At 36.7% G+C, this 16,373-nt stretch overlaps 1 protein-coding gene across 2 annotated transcripts; it reads right to left on the reverse strand.

Moving 5' to 3' along the window:
• Positions 1-6,982: 6,982 nt before the first annotated feature.
• Positions 6,983-16,099, reverse strand: LOC107801794 (uncharacterized). Of its 2 annotated transcripts, none has more exons than XM_016625183.2 (7): positions 15,680-16,099; positions 15,511-15,602; positions 15,297-15,418; positions 15,025-15,213; positions 14,124-14,460; positions 8,301-8,402; positions 6,983-7,417 (listed from the first exon to the last, which is right to left on the reverse strand). In XM_016625183.2, the coding sequence occupies exons 1-7, from the start codon at positions 15,858-15,860 to the stop codon at positions 7,091-7,093; spliced, it is 1,350 nt and encodes a 449-aa protein (XP_016480669.1). In that variant the 5' UTR covers positions 15,861-16,099; the 3' UTR covers positions 6,983-7,090. The 2 variants fall into 2 exon arrangements, with proteins under 2 accessions (XP_016480669.1, XP_016480670.1); XM_016625184.2 differs by having other exon boundaries at positions 15,558-15,602; positions 15,680-15,807.
• Between the last annotated feature and the right edge of the window lie 274 nt (positions 16,100-16,373).

Genomic DNA, 16,373 nt, shown 5'->3' on the forward strand with positions numbered 1-16,373 from the left:
CTCTGTGGCCTATCCAAAACTCACCCGAGCCCTCGGGGCTTCAAACCAATCATGCACGCAAGTTTAAAAATATCATACGGACTTGCTCGTGCGATCAAATCATCAAAATAACATCAACAACTACGAATTAAGCCTCAAATTCATGAAATTACTCAAGAACATTGAAATTATCATTTTCTCAACTAAAGGTCCGATTTATACCAAACGAACTCCGATTCTTACCAAATTCCACAGATACAACTTAATTATTATTTTAAATTGTACCGAGCTTCGAAACCAAAATATGGGCCCGATACTATCAAATTCAAACATCTCTAAATTTCCAAAAACTCTTATGATTTCAGTTAAACAATTCCTTTCAAAAATTCATTTCTCGGGCTTGGGACATCGGAATTCAATTCCGGGAATACGACCAAGTCCTATATTTTTCTACGGACCCTCCGGGACCGTCAAATCAAGGTTCCGATTCCGTTTACCCAAAATGTTGACCGAAGCCAACTTAAATTCAATTTTAAAGGCAAAATTAGCATTTTCCTCAAATTTTCACATAAAAGCTTTTCGAAAATGTGCCAGGACTGCACACGCAAATCGAGGTGAGCCAAAAAGAGGTTTTCAATGCCTCAAAACACAAAATTTACTTTCAAAACGAGTGATGACCTTTTGGGTCATCACAATGATAGTTGTGAATACATTAGCTTTCCGTTATGTAAATAATTAAATTTTTCCTAGTAAGAAAGATTGCTCAGAAGTAAGTCGGAAGATGAGTCGTCATTGATGTAAAGTGCAAAGAATTGCAGAAGACAAGGAAAGTTGTTCGGATCCCAACGAAAGGAAAAAATGTGCAAGTATAAGACCTTAACCTTTGGTCTAAGGGGGAGTTATGAAATTCATCAGTAAGTCCAGTTGGAGATTTGAAACCCGAAATGTTAGCATGGATATGAAATGATATAATTACCATAAGGAATATGCCTAGCGTGTGCAAGAAACACAAAGTAAGTAGAATGATCACCGAGATTAATTATTGATGATAAAGTGATCACATAAAATCTATAAAAGCATGCCTAGTTATGTGTAATGGGGGTAGTTCCATTGCACGAGATTCTAATCTTCGATGTACTAGTCAAAGACTTAGCTCATAACAATATTAAAAGTGTTTTCAGGAAGTGCTTAAGAAGATAATCAAGTATGGGAAGTATAGCTAATGATTGAGGTAGGTAAGAGAACTCTGGTTAAAGAAGTTCACCGATTAGCCCATCTAGGAGTTCAATTTTCGGACTCCAAAGATAGTGGAGTTGTTGTCCAGAATAGGACTTGTTCCTCCTTAGTAGCCGAAGTGAAGGAGAAATGGTTTGATGATCCCTACTTGTTATAGCAGAAAGAGGGGATTGATAGTCATAAGATGTTGGTTTTGAACAAGGGGCAGATGATGATACTTTAGGTACCAAGATAGATGGTGTGTTCCAACCATAGATGGACTTAGCAAGGGAGGAAGATGTTAGAAGCCCATAATTCCAGGTATTCTATCCACCTAGGTTCCCCAAAGATGTATCATGATCTCAAGGAGATTTATGGTGGAACGACATGAAAAAGAACGCCGCAGACTTTGTTGCCAAGTGTCTGAATTGTCAGCAAGTGAAAATCGAGTAGCAGAAAACCAAGTGTTTATCTAAGAATACACATATCCTTTAGAGAAATGGTAAATATGGACCTTATAATAGGATTATCTCGCTCATTCCAAAAGCATGATATGTATGGGCGAAGGTGTAGATCAACAATTGGTTGGTTCGAAGTTGGCGAAGCAGAGTTGTTGGGACCAGATTTGGTCTATCAAGCTATGAAGAAATTTAAGTGGATTCAAGAAGATTTGAAGACGACTCAGAGTCGCCAAAAGTCCTATTCGGATATGCATCGTAGAGACCTAGAGTTTCAAGTTGATGATTGGGTATTCTCAAAGCTTGGCCTTAAACGGTGTTATAAGATTTAGGAAGAAAGGCATGCTCAATCCCAGGCATATCGGGATGTATAGGATCCTACGAAGGGTCAGGCAAGTAGCTTATGAGTTAGAGTTTCCACTAGAATTGGCATTTGTACACGTAGTGTTTTACGTGTTATGTTATAACATTCATGATAGTTCAGTACTAAGATACTTATGTCATTCCAATACTCATGTCATTCTAATACTCAGATATTCATGCCAGCTTATTACTCAGATATTGATGTCAGTTTAGTGCTCAGATATTCATGTCAGTTCAGTACTCAAATATTCGTGCTAGTTTAGTATTCTTATATCCATATTTGTTCGGTATTCACGTATCCATGACAAAGAAACATTCACGTATATGTTTCATGTTATGTATATTATGATGCCCTGTGAGGCTTGTATTATGCTCTATTTGCTAGCAGGTGTTTTGGAGAAATATTGAAGGTAACTAACCTTCTCACTCAGACCTTATATTATAATATCCATAACTTTTAGTATTCAGTCAGTTCAGTAGCCATTCAGTTTAGTACCTATTCAGTTCAGTATCTCAGCAGTTTAGTAGTCGTGTATTCATTTAGTTTAGTATGCATGCGTGCTCAGTTTAGTGTTCACATGTTTCCATCAGTCTCATTTAAGGTCTAGAGTTTGTCGTAGTTACAATTAGGACAATCATTCGAGGACGAATGATCCCAAAGGGGAGATAATGTAACACTCTGTAAATTCAAATTAGTTGTGAAAGCGTTAAATGAGTATTAATACGGCCTTTTAGACATGTGAAGTCCTATCGGGGTGAGTATGTGTAGAAATAATTGTTTTAGAATCAAGACCGAGAGTGAGGTGCACAAAACTCATTAGAATTGACTAAATTTATAAGAGGACCGTCTTATAGCCTTAGACAACACAAGGCCTTAAAAACTCACGGCCATAGACATATCAAGGAACTGTACAGGACATTAAACTCAACGCCCATAATAGTGCAAGGCACTGTCCAGAGCATCAACCTCAGCGCCCCAAACAGTGCAATGCACTGTAGTTTTGGTGCCTCTGATGGCACCTTGCACAGTTATTTTGGCTTATTTTGGCACCCCTGATGATGCCCCGCACCGATGATATTTATCCGAGCTACTTTTATTTCCTCCTCAATTTTTGGGACGCATACACTTATTTAAACCCTATATTCGTTCCCTACAAGCCCAAACACGTACATTTGTTCTAGAAAGGGAAGCTCTCAAGAACCTACCTTCCCCAAGATCCCTCCATCATCCAAGGTAAGTTCTAACGATGATTCTAAGTTAATTTCAATTCTCCAAAACTTTATTAACATGGGTAAATATTTCAAATCATTAGATATTCGATCGAGTTATCATTGTTGAGAAAAGAAACCCTAGAACTCGAATTCAAGAGGATTGAACTTCAAAAAGATAATTCTTCTACTCCCTAATCATTTATAGCTATGAATTGATGAGTTTTTGGGAGAATTGTAAATTGGTTGGATAAGAGAACCATATGAACTATGCTAGAGTTTTGGGTTGTTGACTTATGATTATTATAATCATTTGCGTGATGAGAAATGTTGTTAGTTACATCTATTTGAGATTATAGAATCACCTAGATGCAGTAGAATGAGAATTGGCTGAAGAAAGCACCATTAATAAGGGATATAAGGCTTTACACCCATAAGGTGTTTGATAAACTGCCTAAGTGACTAAAACATGAGCCTTAGTGCTAATATTGGTTCTTCTTGATATATATTGATATAGATTATCGTTGAAAGAGGCGACGAACATGTGATACGCTTAGAAAGGTCAGAGTCAAGGTATGTGAGGCTAACTCTTTATGTTTGGGAATGTTAATGATTCTCCCTACATTATGTTTCTTTTACAACATTACTAATTGCCTTAGGAATATAGTCAAGCCTAGTTCCTTGAATAGTTGCAGAACTTTTATTCTCTAGCTTCATAGCTCGTTAATGACTTTCATTCTGAACGTTGTGACCTCAGTGCGCAATCAATATAGACTTGGGTTTGATGCCCATGAGTCTCAGTCTAGATTATTCAGCATGTCATAAATAGTTGAAGTTTCAATTTTCATAATCAGTTCATGAATAGATGCCTCAGTCTAGTCCTATTTAGTATTCCAGTATCATGTAACTCAATATGATTCAGTATCAGCATCACATAATGTAGTATGATTCTCAGTTCCTGAATTTAAATCCCTGAATGTTGAACACCTATATTTGGGCATGAGGCCATAGTTTATATGCTTTTTGCATACTTGGGCCTGAGGCCGTAATTTATGCTTTATGGATGTTTGGGCATGAGGCCGTAGTTGATGCTTTATGAATTTTTGGGTCTGAGGGTGTAGTTATGTATAAGTATATTTGGGCCTGAGGCCGTAGCTTGTGCACATATATATTGGGCCCGAGGCCGAAGTTTATTCAAATAAACAAGTTGTTCATCATTCAGAAGAGGGAGTATTCATATCCTTACTTCCTTTGTTCAGTTCAATTATTCATTATCATTTCTGTTATCAATTATCGGTTATTATTTATCAGTTATCAATTATCAGCTATCAGTTATCAATGCAGTTTCAATTTCAACAGTTATCATTTCAGTTATCAATTATTAGTTCTCAGCTCAGTTTCGGTTTCAGCATTTACAGTTCTTTCTTCCAGTTGTTTTACATACTAGTGCAATTCAAATATACTGACGTCCCTTTTTGCCGGGGGCCTGCATCTCACGATCCAGGTAATTATTTACAGGTTGACGATTCAAAGCGCTAGGATTTTCGTACCAGCTAATTGGTGAGCCTCAGTTCTTTCGGGGCATTATCATCACTTTTTAGACTTTCAGTATTTACAGGATTTCAGTATTTACAGACAGTCAGTATTTTCAGTACTTTATTAGAGGCTTCATAGACTAGAGTAACAGTTAGACAGAGTCACATGCTTTTCATGTTAAGCAATATTGACTACAGAGATGTTTCGGACTTGTATTAATGTTTCAACACTTTTATTTATATCATTCAGACTTTTAGTATATCAGCATGTGTTAGTTTATCTTCCGCATTCAGTATGTTATGATATCACATGTTGATTCAACCAGCCAGTTGGATAAATAGCCCTTTTTTTTTTACCATTTTTTATCTTTACATCTCCCTAGGTTCGGGGCGTGACAAGAAGCCTAAAATTTAATCTCATTTGTTTCATTAAAAAAATTCTCTTTTTTTATTTTCCCCTTTTTTCCCTTTTTTTTTGTCTGTTTCTTCCTCTTTCTTTTCACATCCATGCTCCTCCATCATTTTCATCTCCTCCATTTCCACCACAGTTACGAATACAAGTCGTGGGACTCGTGAAAGGAGAAAAATCATTAATAGAATCTCATTTAGTTTGTATTTACTGGTACTTTCTATAAATTATGTCATAATCGTGAATACAAGAAATTATAGTACATCAGAGCAAACTAAGATGTATCAATATAATTCAAATGATCTAGGGTATTAGAAATACTTCTTATGGTCTACTTGAAGATCTTCATGATGAGACGAGAGGCTATATATTCCTGGCAGATGTACAACAAAGTGAATTCATAGTATGTTGGTCATATAGCCTGTTGATGCGGTATGAAATGAAAATGAGAAAAAAGAAGGAGAATATGTTTTTCTTTAGTTTGGATGAAGCTCGAGCACTCCTTTATGGTGAGTCGCAGATGTCAAAAATTTGCTATTGGGTCAGGTCCACAGGTCATGGGTGCTAATTAGCTAGTCCTCCTCTAAAATCCTACTAATATATAAATACACCATTTTTGACGTAGAAACAAATACATTTTCAATTAATAGATAATGTTTATGGTTTACAAAGAAAGAAAATTATCTGCATCTTCAAAGTGGATATCTATGTAGTTTATGAAAAATAGGAGTTCATCTACTTTGTGAGGATTCCTAATGATTGGTAGTTTTAAGTTATGGTTACAAGAGATTCGCTTCCGCATGGAGAATTTTTTTAATTTCCTAGCCTAGTTCTTTACATCGATTTACATCATTATCCCTTTTCATATTTCATCTTTAGAATGAGAAAGCTAAGCCTACCCGAAATAATTAAAGAAAAAGATAATTAAACACACAATAAAGTCTTTACTAATAATAAATAAATGAAATAATAAATAAGTCGAGCTTAAAAACACAATGTTAAATTACGCAGAATTATCATCAAATTAACTCCCACCGAGTCCTATAAATCTTTAAAGCTCCAAGAAGACAATTGTCCCAACTCACGAGCCCCATAATAACACCTTATAATGAACAGAAGATAACGAAATTCTTCAAAGTAGCCATTATACAATAATTGAAATGAGTGGCCTTTTTTTTTCTCCTACTTTTTAAATTCTTAAATTCTTTTTCCCCTTCAAGCCTCCTTGAGGGGGGGGGGGGTGCAGGCCCCTACCAGTGTATTGATACCCAATAACTGTACAAAAGAGAGGGGACATGTTGTCTAACCTCTTGATCCTAAATGAGGAATGTACAACACTATTTCTGTAAAAAATTATATAGAAACTTGGAGATCCTATCCATGACAAAATGGCAGTGCAATCTAAACTATCACTATGCTTAAAATGAAATGGGGAGGACTACTCCTTAACAAGATATAACATTGAAGAGACAATATATGTTGCCTACCTCCGCCCCCTTCTTTTCACAAACATATAAAGGCAGCCTGGTGCATGAAGCATCATGTGTGATGCATTCACGTAGGGTAAGGAAAAGGGTCGTACCCCGAGAGAGTGATGGTAACCAACCTAGCATAGAGCAAGTGTCAGTGGCTGATTTTTTGCTCGAACTCCTAACCTATATGTTACACATAGACACTTTTACTTTTGCTCCAAGATAAAAATATAGTAATTGATTAGTTATTAACCTTGAGCACAACATTACTTGCACAAAGCTCTCAATTACCTGAAGTCTCTCTTTTTTTTCTTTTTATTTCAGTCATATGCAAGTAATTCGTAGAAACTCAAAAAATATATTACTTTCTTAATATATAATAAAATTAAGCAAAAAATAGATAACATACCAAACATATCCCTCCCCCTTTCTTCTCTATTGACTGAAGGTTCATCTCAACTCAAAGAAATAAACGTAAAATATTATCAAAACCACAAGTATCCTAAGTAAGCTTTGATACTTTATGGCCTTTTGAGAGTGAACTAAGGACTTTAGTGCAGTCTTCTTGGCCTCAGATTTTTTTTGTGCTTTTCTTTCCGAACGCTTTCTCCTTTGTGCCTCTCTTTCAGCCTTTTTTTGAGCTGCTTTGGCCTCTTCCTTTGATGCCATTCTTAATGCCTCTTCCTTCGCAACACAGGCCAATGCCTCTTCCTTTTGACGCCTCGCTTCTACTAGTTTCTTCTCATCTTCCTTCCTCAAATTCTCAAGTTCCTTAACCTAAATACCATAGAACTGTTAACACATATATAGCACATAATTATACAAAACTATATGATGGTATGACTTTTGGACGCTATCAAACTGCCAAGTTCAGGGGTTGAAGACTATCAAAGTGCAGAGTTTAGAAGATAATTAGGACCAAAAATTATTTCAGGTACGCACCAAATAAAAAGTGTCAAGTTAGGTGTCCTGAGATATTATATATGCCAATGTACATCAACAACAACATACCCAAAGCGGTCCCACAAGTGGGATCTGCGGAGGGTAATGTGTACGCAGACCTTACTCCTACCTTGTAAAGGTAGAAAGACAGTTTCCGATAGACCCTCGGCTCACGATGAATGTATGTTGAAAACCTAGCAATACTTTCACAAGTGGAGACAAAAGGTAAAAACATATATTATACGAAACTTAAAACTAAAAACGTATGTTTGTGGTGCAAATATAAGTAAATGCGCACACTAAAGTACGACTAATTAAGGTTTAAATGACACTAATAATAAGAAAAAAGATTCGGTTCACGCACACAGTCAAAAGTATCATGTACAAAAGTAGTACTTTGTCATTTGCATGTCTTTCGATAATTTTGATCACTCTTTATCATTGTGCTATTGTTTCCTAAGTTGGTAGAGAAATTTTTGTCAAACAAAAAACTACAGTAATTGACAAGGAATATAAGTTCATGTGAAATGCTGAATAGACATTAAGGAGCGATTGTTTGAATTGAGTTGAAAGTGAGGTGGTAGATATTGCATGAATGTCTAATAATCTATTCAAAATTGTGCAATTAGAGAGAAAAACTAATGAAAGCAGATTATTTTTAACTTTCTATTCCTTTCCATCATGATTAATTGATTAAAAGGGCAATTTAATTCTTTACCTTTTGTTTCTCTCGTAGTGCTTCTTTGCAGGCTGCATGGTACATTTCCATAGTCTGAATTGTTTGTAACTCTAGTCTTCTCATCTTTTCTTCCATTTCTTTCTGACAAATTTAACATGTCAAATGTTAAAATTCCACTGGCAAATCAAACAATATTAGTCTGAAAACAGAATATCTTTATGATGTTATTGACGGTGTTCTTCAAAAGATATGTTTCGATATTTAATTGATTTAATTTTAAGCTAAAAATAAATTATGTCAGTTAAAAACTCATATTATTTAAAGGGCCTACTCATTACCCAAGCGTTTGCCACTTCACTCTACCCAATGTCACTAGATTTCACTAACATCATTTATGATAATAGGTTTGGAACAACTTGCACGCACCACAATTGGTCCACCAAATAGTCTGTTACAATCCACAACCACATGTATCAGGTGAATCGCCACATCAAGATTGGAGTAGATTTGCTCACTTGTAATATGTTACCACCATATTGGAGCTCCAAATTTGACTAGATATGCAATTGGACTTCTCCCAATATGACTAAGAACAATGATGCCAGTTGGAATTTCAGCCTTTTTGCATTGCCTACTTGCTAAAGCAAAAATGAAATAGCTGATCATAAATTCTATGACATTTTCGAGACCTCACTAATCAGCCAACCACTTTTTAGTTCATAAGAAAGAACCCCGGTTGTAAAACAAATATCCCTCCGTTTTACTAAACACAGCTCAAAAGTTTATTGAACTAGCAAGAAAAGCCTAGTCCACAGCCCACAAACAACGCTCCTAGAGTAGGCAAAGGAACTAAAAAAAAAAAATGTCTCATAGGGTTTTATTTAGGGAAGAGCCAATCAAGTAAATACTCCATTGCAATTTGGGAAAAAGAGATATTGGTTCAACACTTCCAACCACATGATCCGCTGACATGTAAAGAGGTCTGCCAGACACGAAGTGCACTATACTACCACCTTGACTGGACCGTGCCCATGCTTTAAGGATAGAGTTTGGAACATATATTAAGATGGTGGTTTGGGACCGTTAATGACCAACTTTTCTTTTGTAAATATCACTACTCCATACAGTGATGGATTTCTTTGTAGATTTCATAGCTCTAAATTACGCCACTGCCACCTTAGATAAAACATTCCTCGTAAAGCTTCAAAATGTGACTTGTACAGCCTGAACTTTCTTTACTACACCTGGAAATGTATTAGGAGAACTAGAGTCCCTTTATCTATGCTACATCGTCTGATTACAAATAGGAAAATCATGTGGTACTGAAGATTTGGTATACTCTTAGTCTACTCCAACTATTTAACCCACAATTCTCGGGCACACCTGATGGGACGCTCAAGTACGAATCGTTAAAGCAGTACTTCCGCTAAATATAATTTTTCTTGGCATATGTACTTATATTCTGGAAAAAGTATTCCAATAATAGCATATAATCCTCTAGAGAAATGTCGGTCTGAGAGTTATTTGTTCGACATTTGATGCCCCAACTCCACCAGTTAATGCTAGTGCCCGAATGAAGGATTTTGTATCCCACTTCTAGAGATTGCAACCACATCATTAATTAAGGATCAAATCAACATTAGATCAACGACATGATGCAATGACTTAGCAACATCAGCAATGTCATCAAACCCACGGCGCAAAACAAGCACTATTTTGCTAGGGAGCTGGAGCTTCGAAATGCTAGGCAGCAGAATGAATATTCGACTATCAGTGTTAACCAACAACTTTCATAGTCCTATCAAGGCCCACGTCTTATGGTGGCTCCACCTTACAGTGTAGAAACATTTCATCTATGTTGCTCGCACTCTCCAAAAATGTCACTGGGTGCATGTCGGATCCTCCAAAAGTAGTGTATTTTTGGAGGATCAGACACGGGTGCTGCAGTATTTTGGAGAGTCCGCGCAACATAGCATTTCACACTATGGCCATCATGGACAGCTCCAGTTGACTATTTCTTTCAACATGAAGCAACTTACCTAGTAGAACAACCGTCTGATCTTTAATATGAGAAAGTCAATTTTTGGCGAGTACCATAGGTTCACCTATAATTATGGCACTCCTCCATTTCCTCTCATCTTTAACTCATAAAACAGTGGTATCGCTTGCAGTTACTTAGAGTGTGTATGAAAGGACACAATTAATTATACAACAGAGCAGCCATGACATAATCCTCCCTCTTCATGCTTGATTCCTTAGCTATCCCAAACTAGCAACACTTCAAAGCTCTGCCTGCTAGGCATGTATCTACTCCACCAAGGTCAAAACAACCTACAGTGGCTCCTACGCCAAATCCAGCAAAAACCCTTTATCTGTATGATTAAACTTCACAGTTGAGATGATGAAGTGTTACATTGGCATCAACCTGAAGTCGGTAGATAGACAGGCGTACAAAAATCCTTAACCAAATTGGGTCGATAGGATAGTACTGCGAACTCCACAATTTGTTAGTATTTCTCGAGTAAGACGGCAAGACCACCATTGAGAATATTGGATGGTTCAAAATCACAATACATGAAGATTCTCAAAACAATTGTCCCAAATTGCGACTCTTCTCCCTCTTTCACAAGCAGAGACTGCTTTTGCATGGTACTCCTCACTACTAGCCAGCTCAATTCAATATTGGATAGACAAGGAGAGAAAGTTGTGATTTGGTTAATCTTAGGCAACTAGTAGATGAGTCAATTGTTTATTACCTCCAGATATTCTGCAAGATGCGTAACAAGTGTCATATACAACCTCCGGGATCTCAGTGTGAAATCACAGTAGTAAGTGACATGCATCCCAACTGAAATAGCAGGAAAAAAGAGCCTACGGAGTCAAAGTCCACATCTTGTGTCAATCGTCACTTAGATCCGGCCCACCCAACTAAATTTAAAAAGATTCCTCAGCAAATGCAGATCCTATCAATACCTACAGCTATCAAAGACTGTGAAGCTTTTCAAAACTGAAAACAAGGACAAGTACCTATTCAGCATCTCTAAGGTGAACTGATCTTCGGCTATCCACTCAAAGATAAGTAGATAAAATTTCTGAGCGACATAAATTGCCACCAGCTGAGGAAATAAAGATTAAAAGATAATGCAAATGGCACAATACCTATAGTCACTCCATCAACAGCTGCCCTATCTTTTGTAATACACTACAAAAGGCTATTGAGGATAGTAGTTTCAAATTGTCTGAGAAGAGTGCCTAAAGATAGGGAAAATGCAAGGTGAAGAAACCAACTAGAAGGAGTGGAAGGTGAAGGTAAAGGAACATTCAATGAGTCGTTAGAACCTAAGTGGCATGTGAACTAAGAACAAGAAGAAAGAATGAAAAACAGTAAGTCACCAAGAAGAAGACAATTTATATAAGGGGAATGAAATGCTCGATAAGTTGCCACGAAAATCGTAGCAAAGAAGAGTCGCACCATCCATGAGGTAGTGTACGAAGTCATCTACTCTTTCAAAGTCTCTAAATGAACCGAAGACAAAAGCAAGGAAAATAAGCAAGTGTTGTCCTCAAGATAGAGGAGTCAAAGGCTAAGCAAGTCGTTTCCCAACTCAGAGTAGAGAGAGAAAACGTAGAAAAAGGGGCAAAGCATAAGGAGTCATCTACCCGTACTCCACCTTCAACTAAGACCAAAACCTAGATAAAAAGCACCATTAAGATCAGAACCTCCAAAGGAGCCAATATCAGACCACTCTTAGCTTCACTGAATAATATGAGGAGTGGTAGAAATTAACCTCGACAAAGGGGTGTATGTTGTTCTCATCACAACCATCAACAACATTAAGAAAACTTCTGGAAAAATCATCAAGCTCGATGTATAAACATTGAGAAGGAGACATTGGTGATCAATAAAACACAGCATATGATCACCTAGGCAGCACTAACCAAAACATGCACCCTTGGCATTCGAAGCATACTCAAGGACAAAAGCCAACAAGCAGAGAAGAGACTCAAGAAAGAAGCTCAAAAGATTGTGTCTGAGAAAGGAAAAGTTGCAGAGTAGTAGAGCAGTCAAAGACATCAGCATCGCCTTATTTATTAGAAGAGTGGCAGACCGACATGGCAGTCCAAATTGGACTAGTGATCATACTCCCCGGATGAATCCTTGCACTATCAGATGACTTGAAAGAACCTGAAGGATATCTAAAATGCCGACGCAAAATAGAATACCCTAGCATACGAAATAATGAAACCTGCAATGATCATGCTTAGGAAGTTATCTCGTATAACTCAACAGTTGAAGCCCTTGCAGCACTAATGAAAACCACTCAACACCATGCGGATCAATAGTTTTATGAAGGTTGCCAAAACCAGGACAGATCTAATTATAACCAGCCGCAAGATGAAAAAATTCATGAGAGATTTCTCGTCAACATTAGGAGTCCTGATTGACAAAATTTTTGTGGGCTATAAAACCACCAATATGGAAGTATTTATCATATACGTCAAACTTCCTTACTGTGTCCTTTTTTTTTTATGAAGTAATTGGTTTCATTACTGGCATCAAGAAGATGCATAAATTACAAAAGAGTGTAGCAATTGTTAGCTCCCTCCCTCTGGCACATGTAGCATCTATTCACAATCTGAAAATTCCTCTTGGTTAAGTTGTCTTGTGTCAGACAAGCCTCATAAAGTGTCCTCTTAGGGAGAGACTGAAAAATCCTTCCTCCTTGCAGTAGAAGCTGATTTTCTTGAGAGGGGACAAAGTGCAAATTAGCCCAACTAACAAGAACATATCAGGTGACATCTGTACGGGGGAAATGGTATTTTACTCCTCATGTATTGTCCTGATAAGAGTACCAGAAGGTTATAAAGTAGGTGTCTTGACTATGTGCTATAACACATCTCAGAAGTTCGCTATCCACCATCAGGCTGACCAACCATCTAGCAATCGCTTAGATGGTTGAAAATGGTGAGAAAATTGTCAAAGACATCCTCCATCAGCAAATTATCATTATGTTCACCCAACCTAAGGATCCAACTATCCCCTACCGTACATAAAGGGCAATATGGTTTGCTAGAGTAGTTGACTATGACAAACAGAGAATTCATTTTTTCTGGAAGAAAAATAAATCACCCACATTTTAAGCCCATGATCCACTTATTAAAGTCAACCTTGCTAAGGAAGAAGATTCTATGCCTACCAAAATCAATGACCTACTAAGCGAACATGAAAAAGTTGAATCTGAAAATTTAGTCAAACACTTCCGAGACTGCTTTGCCTCGAATTACATCGAAATGCCTAAACTTATTTCAAGAATCGATAGAATTATCAATGGCATTAATAATGGATTCAGGCCACAAAGAAACCTGCAAGAAAATATGATCTTGATGTTCTACCTCATGTGAAGCAAGTGATGGAATATTTGTTGAAAGCTGAGTTCACTAAACCAGCAAAGTATGTTCAATGTCAATTGACAAAGTCATCATGGTTTACTAGAAGATTACTAAATCCAAGATCTGCATCGTCTTATCACAAAATTGGTAGTTGTATACAACTGAAGATTTGGACAATTTCTAGGTCAAGTCCAACTAATTTCACCTGCAACAAATTGGGATTTGAACTAGGGGTCCAAGTTATTACTCTTATATCTCAACCACTCAACTATTTGCTGAGGGTACTACTAGATTATACTAATATATGAACATATTTTCGTTTTCATTGTTCATGATAATCACCAACGCTTTGTCCCCAACCCTCTGCTACTATCTTGATACTGTTAATCTAATTTTTTTTAATAGAATCATTCTCTCTAGGAAAATATTTCATATCATACTTAACACAGCTGAAAGAAGTTTAAAACTTACAATTTTATCTGAGGACAATGAGTTTTCTTCACATTTCTGTTCGGATAGTAGCAAGTCATATGCGGAGTCAAGATGATCAACCAACCTTGTAGGACTAAAACCAGAAAACTTTGATCCAATGAACCTCGTAGGGTGATCACCACTTTTGCTGTCGATGAAATTCAAAGATTTTGAAGGACGACGAGGTTGAAATTCACATCCTAAATTATCATAGCAATCCAGGAATACACTATCCGTGCTCAGTCTATCTGAACCTGGAAATGAGTGCTCGGCTTTTGGCACATTAAGCTCATCTGCTATCTTGTTTGTTGATGTACTAAGCCTCGGAAACGGCGACCTGTTTCCATGCATATGGGAGATTTCATGACTAAATGTGGCTATCTTCGTAAAAAGTTACTGAAGTGTCGATACACTTGGATTATGATGATCAAGGATGTAAACATGTCAAGATTACCAAGCCTAGAAAAGGAGGAAATAAGAAAATTGACACTTAAAACTCTGTATTACATCTGACCTCGAATTTTGTGACAGAAATTTGAAAAAGATTGTCAAATACTTGAATTTAACTGGTTCTTTTTTTTTTCTATCATAAATTGTAGTTTTGAGGTCATTCAACCGATATTCTAGCTAGTGTATGGAATGTTACAGCCTTAATTTCTAGATTCTCAGCAGTGAACCTCAAATTCTACAGCCACATGCTACTAAAATTTCATATTTGTGATCAAATATAAAGCTATTAAATCAATAGTATATCTGTAGCACAAAGATGAGAAACACAATTTTAGCAAAAAAATATGCAAACAGCAAAGAACAAATGCTTACTAGACACCCTAATTACCCTGAAAAAACTTAAACCGTGAATGAAATATGACCCTGAAAAACGTGTATAATTTACACTTACATGAAACTAGTTGCATCAAAGTTGGAATTGCGTAGTGGAATTTGTATGCTAGGAACTGAGGATCTCTTTTTCAACGGGTGAGAAGCCAATCTTGCAGAACTGATCTTTCCTTTGGAAACTATGTAAATATTGCAAAAGCTCGGTGCCTTTTTCAGTACAATATTTGCAACATCACTTTTAGTGAAAAGTCTGTCATTAAAGTTCATGTGACTATCAATTCGCCGCTACTAATTTTTAATTCTAACGTACTTTTGCACAGATATAAAAAGTACCTTGAAATCCCATTCTTTGATGGACAACCAAGTACCAAATTTTGAACTCTATATAGTGAAACATAGTCAATGAGAGCCTTAGCAATGTCATGACCTTCAAGTGTGATTAGGTCATATGCTACCTGAAAATTTGTGTAAAAGAGTGTTATAATTTTTTAATTGTCGCTGCAACAATTAGCATTAAGGGAAATCGTGTATAAATTGGTTTTCTCACTTCTTTGAAAGAACAAAAGACTCGAAAAGGAAGAAACAAATCTGTACATTGGTTGTTTGGATCTTGTCCAATTGATAGATCATTGCCTCCTACTGCAAAAGAAAAGAAACACCAAAATTAATTAAGGGTAAAACAAGAACACGCGACGATGCTACACAAACAGAAATACCTATGCCATTGTGAAACGACGTTGGGGATGGAGGTGTTGATGGAACATGGAGTAACGTGACCTTTTGGCCTTTTGCAAGTACATTCTCAGTAGCCCATCTAAGTGCATATTGACTTCCTTTATTTTTATCAATGCCCACAGCTACCAATCTTTCTTCATGCAATCCTTGAGGACTCACCATATGAGTTTATTTGGATGGAAACGATCAACAATTTCAAGATCCAAACAACGTCAAGATTTCAGGAGGGAATAATTTTCCCAACATTAATTTGGAAGAAGAAACCCTGTCTATCGTCTTCTTTCTAGTTTTGGTCAAAATCAACATTATGAAACACATAATGGTCGTCAAGAATTCACTAAACCATTTCCTGATTAGAAGGATGACCATTATTCTTGAACTTTTTCAACCAAAAGACGATAAAGAAAGATAATGTCTATACATGTTTGAATTTAATAGCAAAGCTTTTGCATGACATTGATTTCCAAAAATACAAAAAACCACCAATTTTGGAAGGCTTTTTGTTGCTCCCAAACGCACACGCAAGTATACGTGGTCGACAAGTAATATAGGATTGTAACTCCAGATATCGTACCCACAGGGACTTGTGATTAACTATCAACTAAATTAAACCCAAACAATTAATCTATTCAAGCGAATTCTAAAATATGAATATTTAACTAAAATTAATCTAAC

The sequence above is a fragment of the Nicotiana tabacum genome, chromosome 8 (assembly GCF_000715075.1).
Source record: "Nicotiana tabacum cultivar K326 chromosome 8, ASM71507v2, whole genome shotgun sequence".
Classification (NCBI taxonomy): Eukaryota; Viridiplantae; Streptophyta; class Magnoliopsida; order Solanales; family Solanaceae; genus Nicotiana; species Nicotiana tabacum.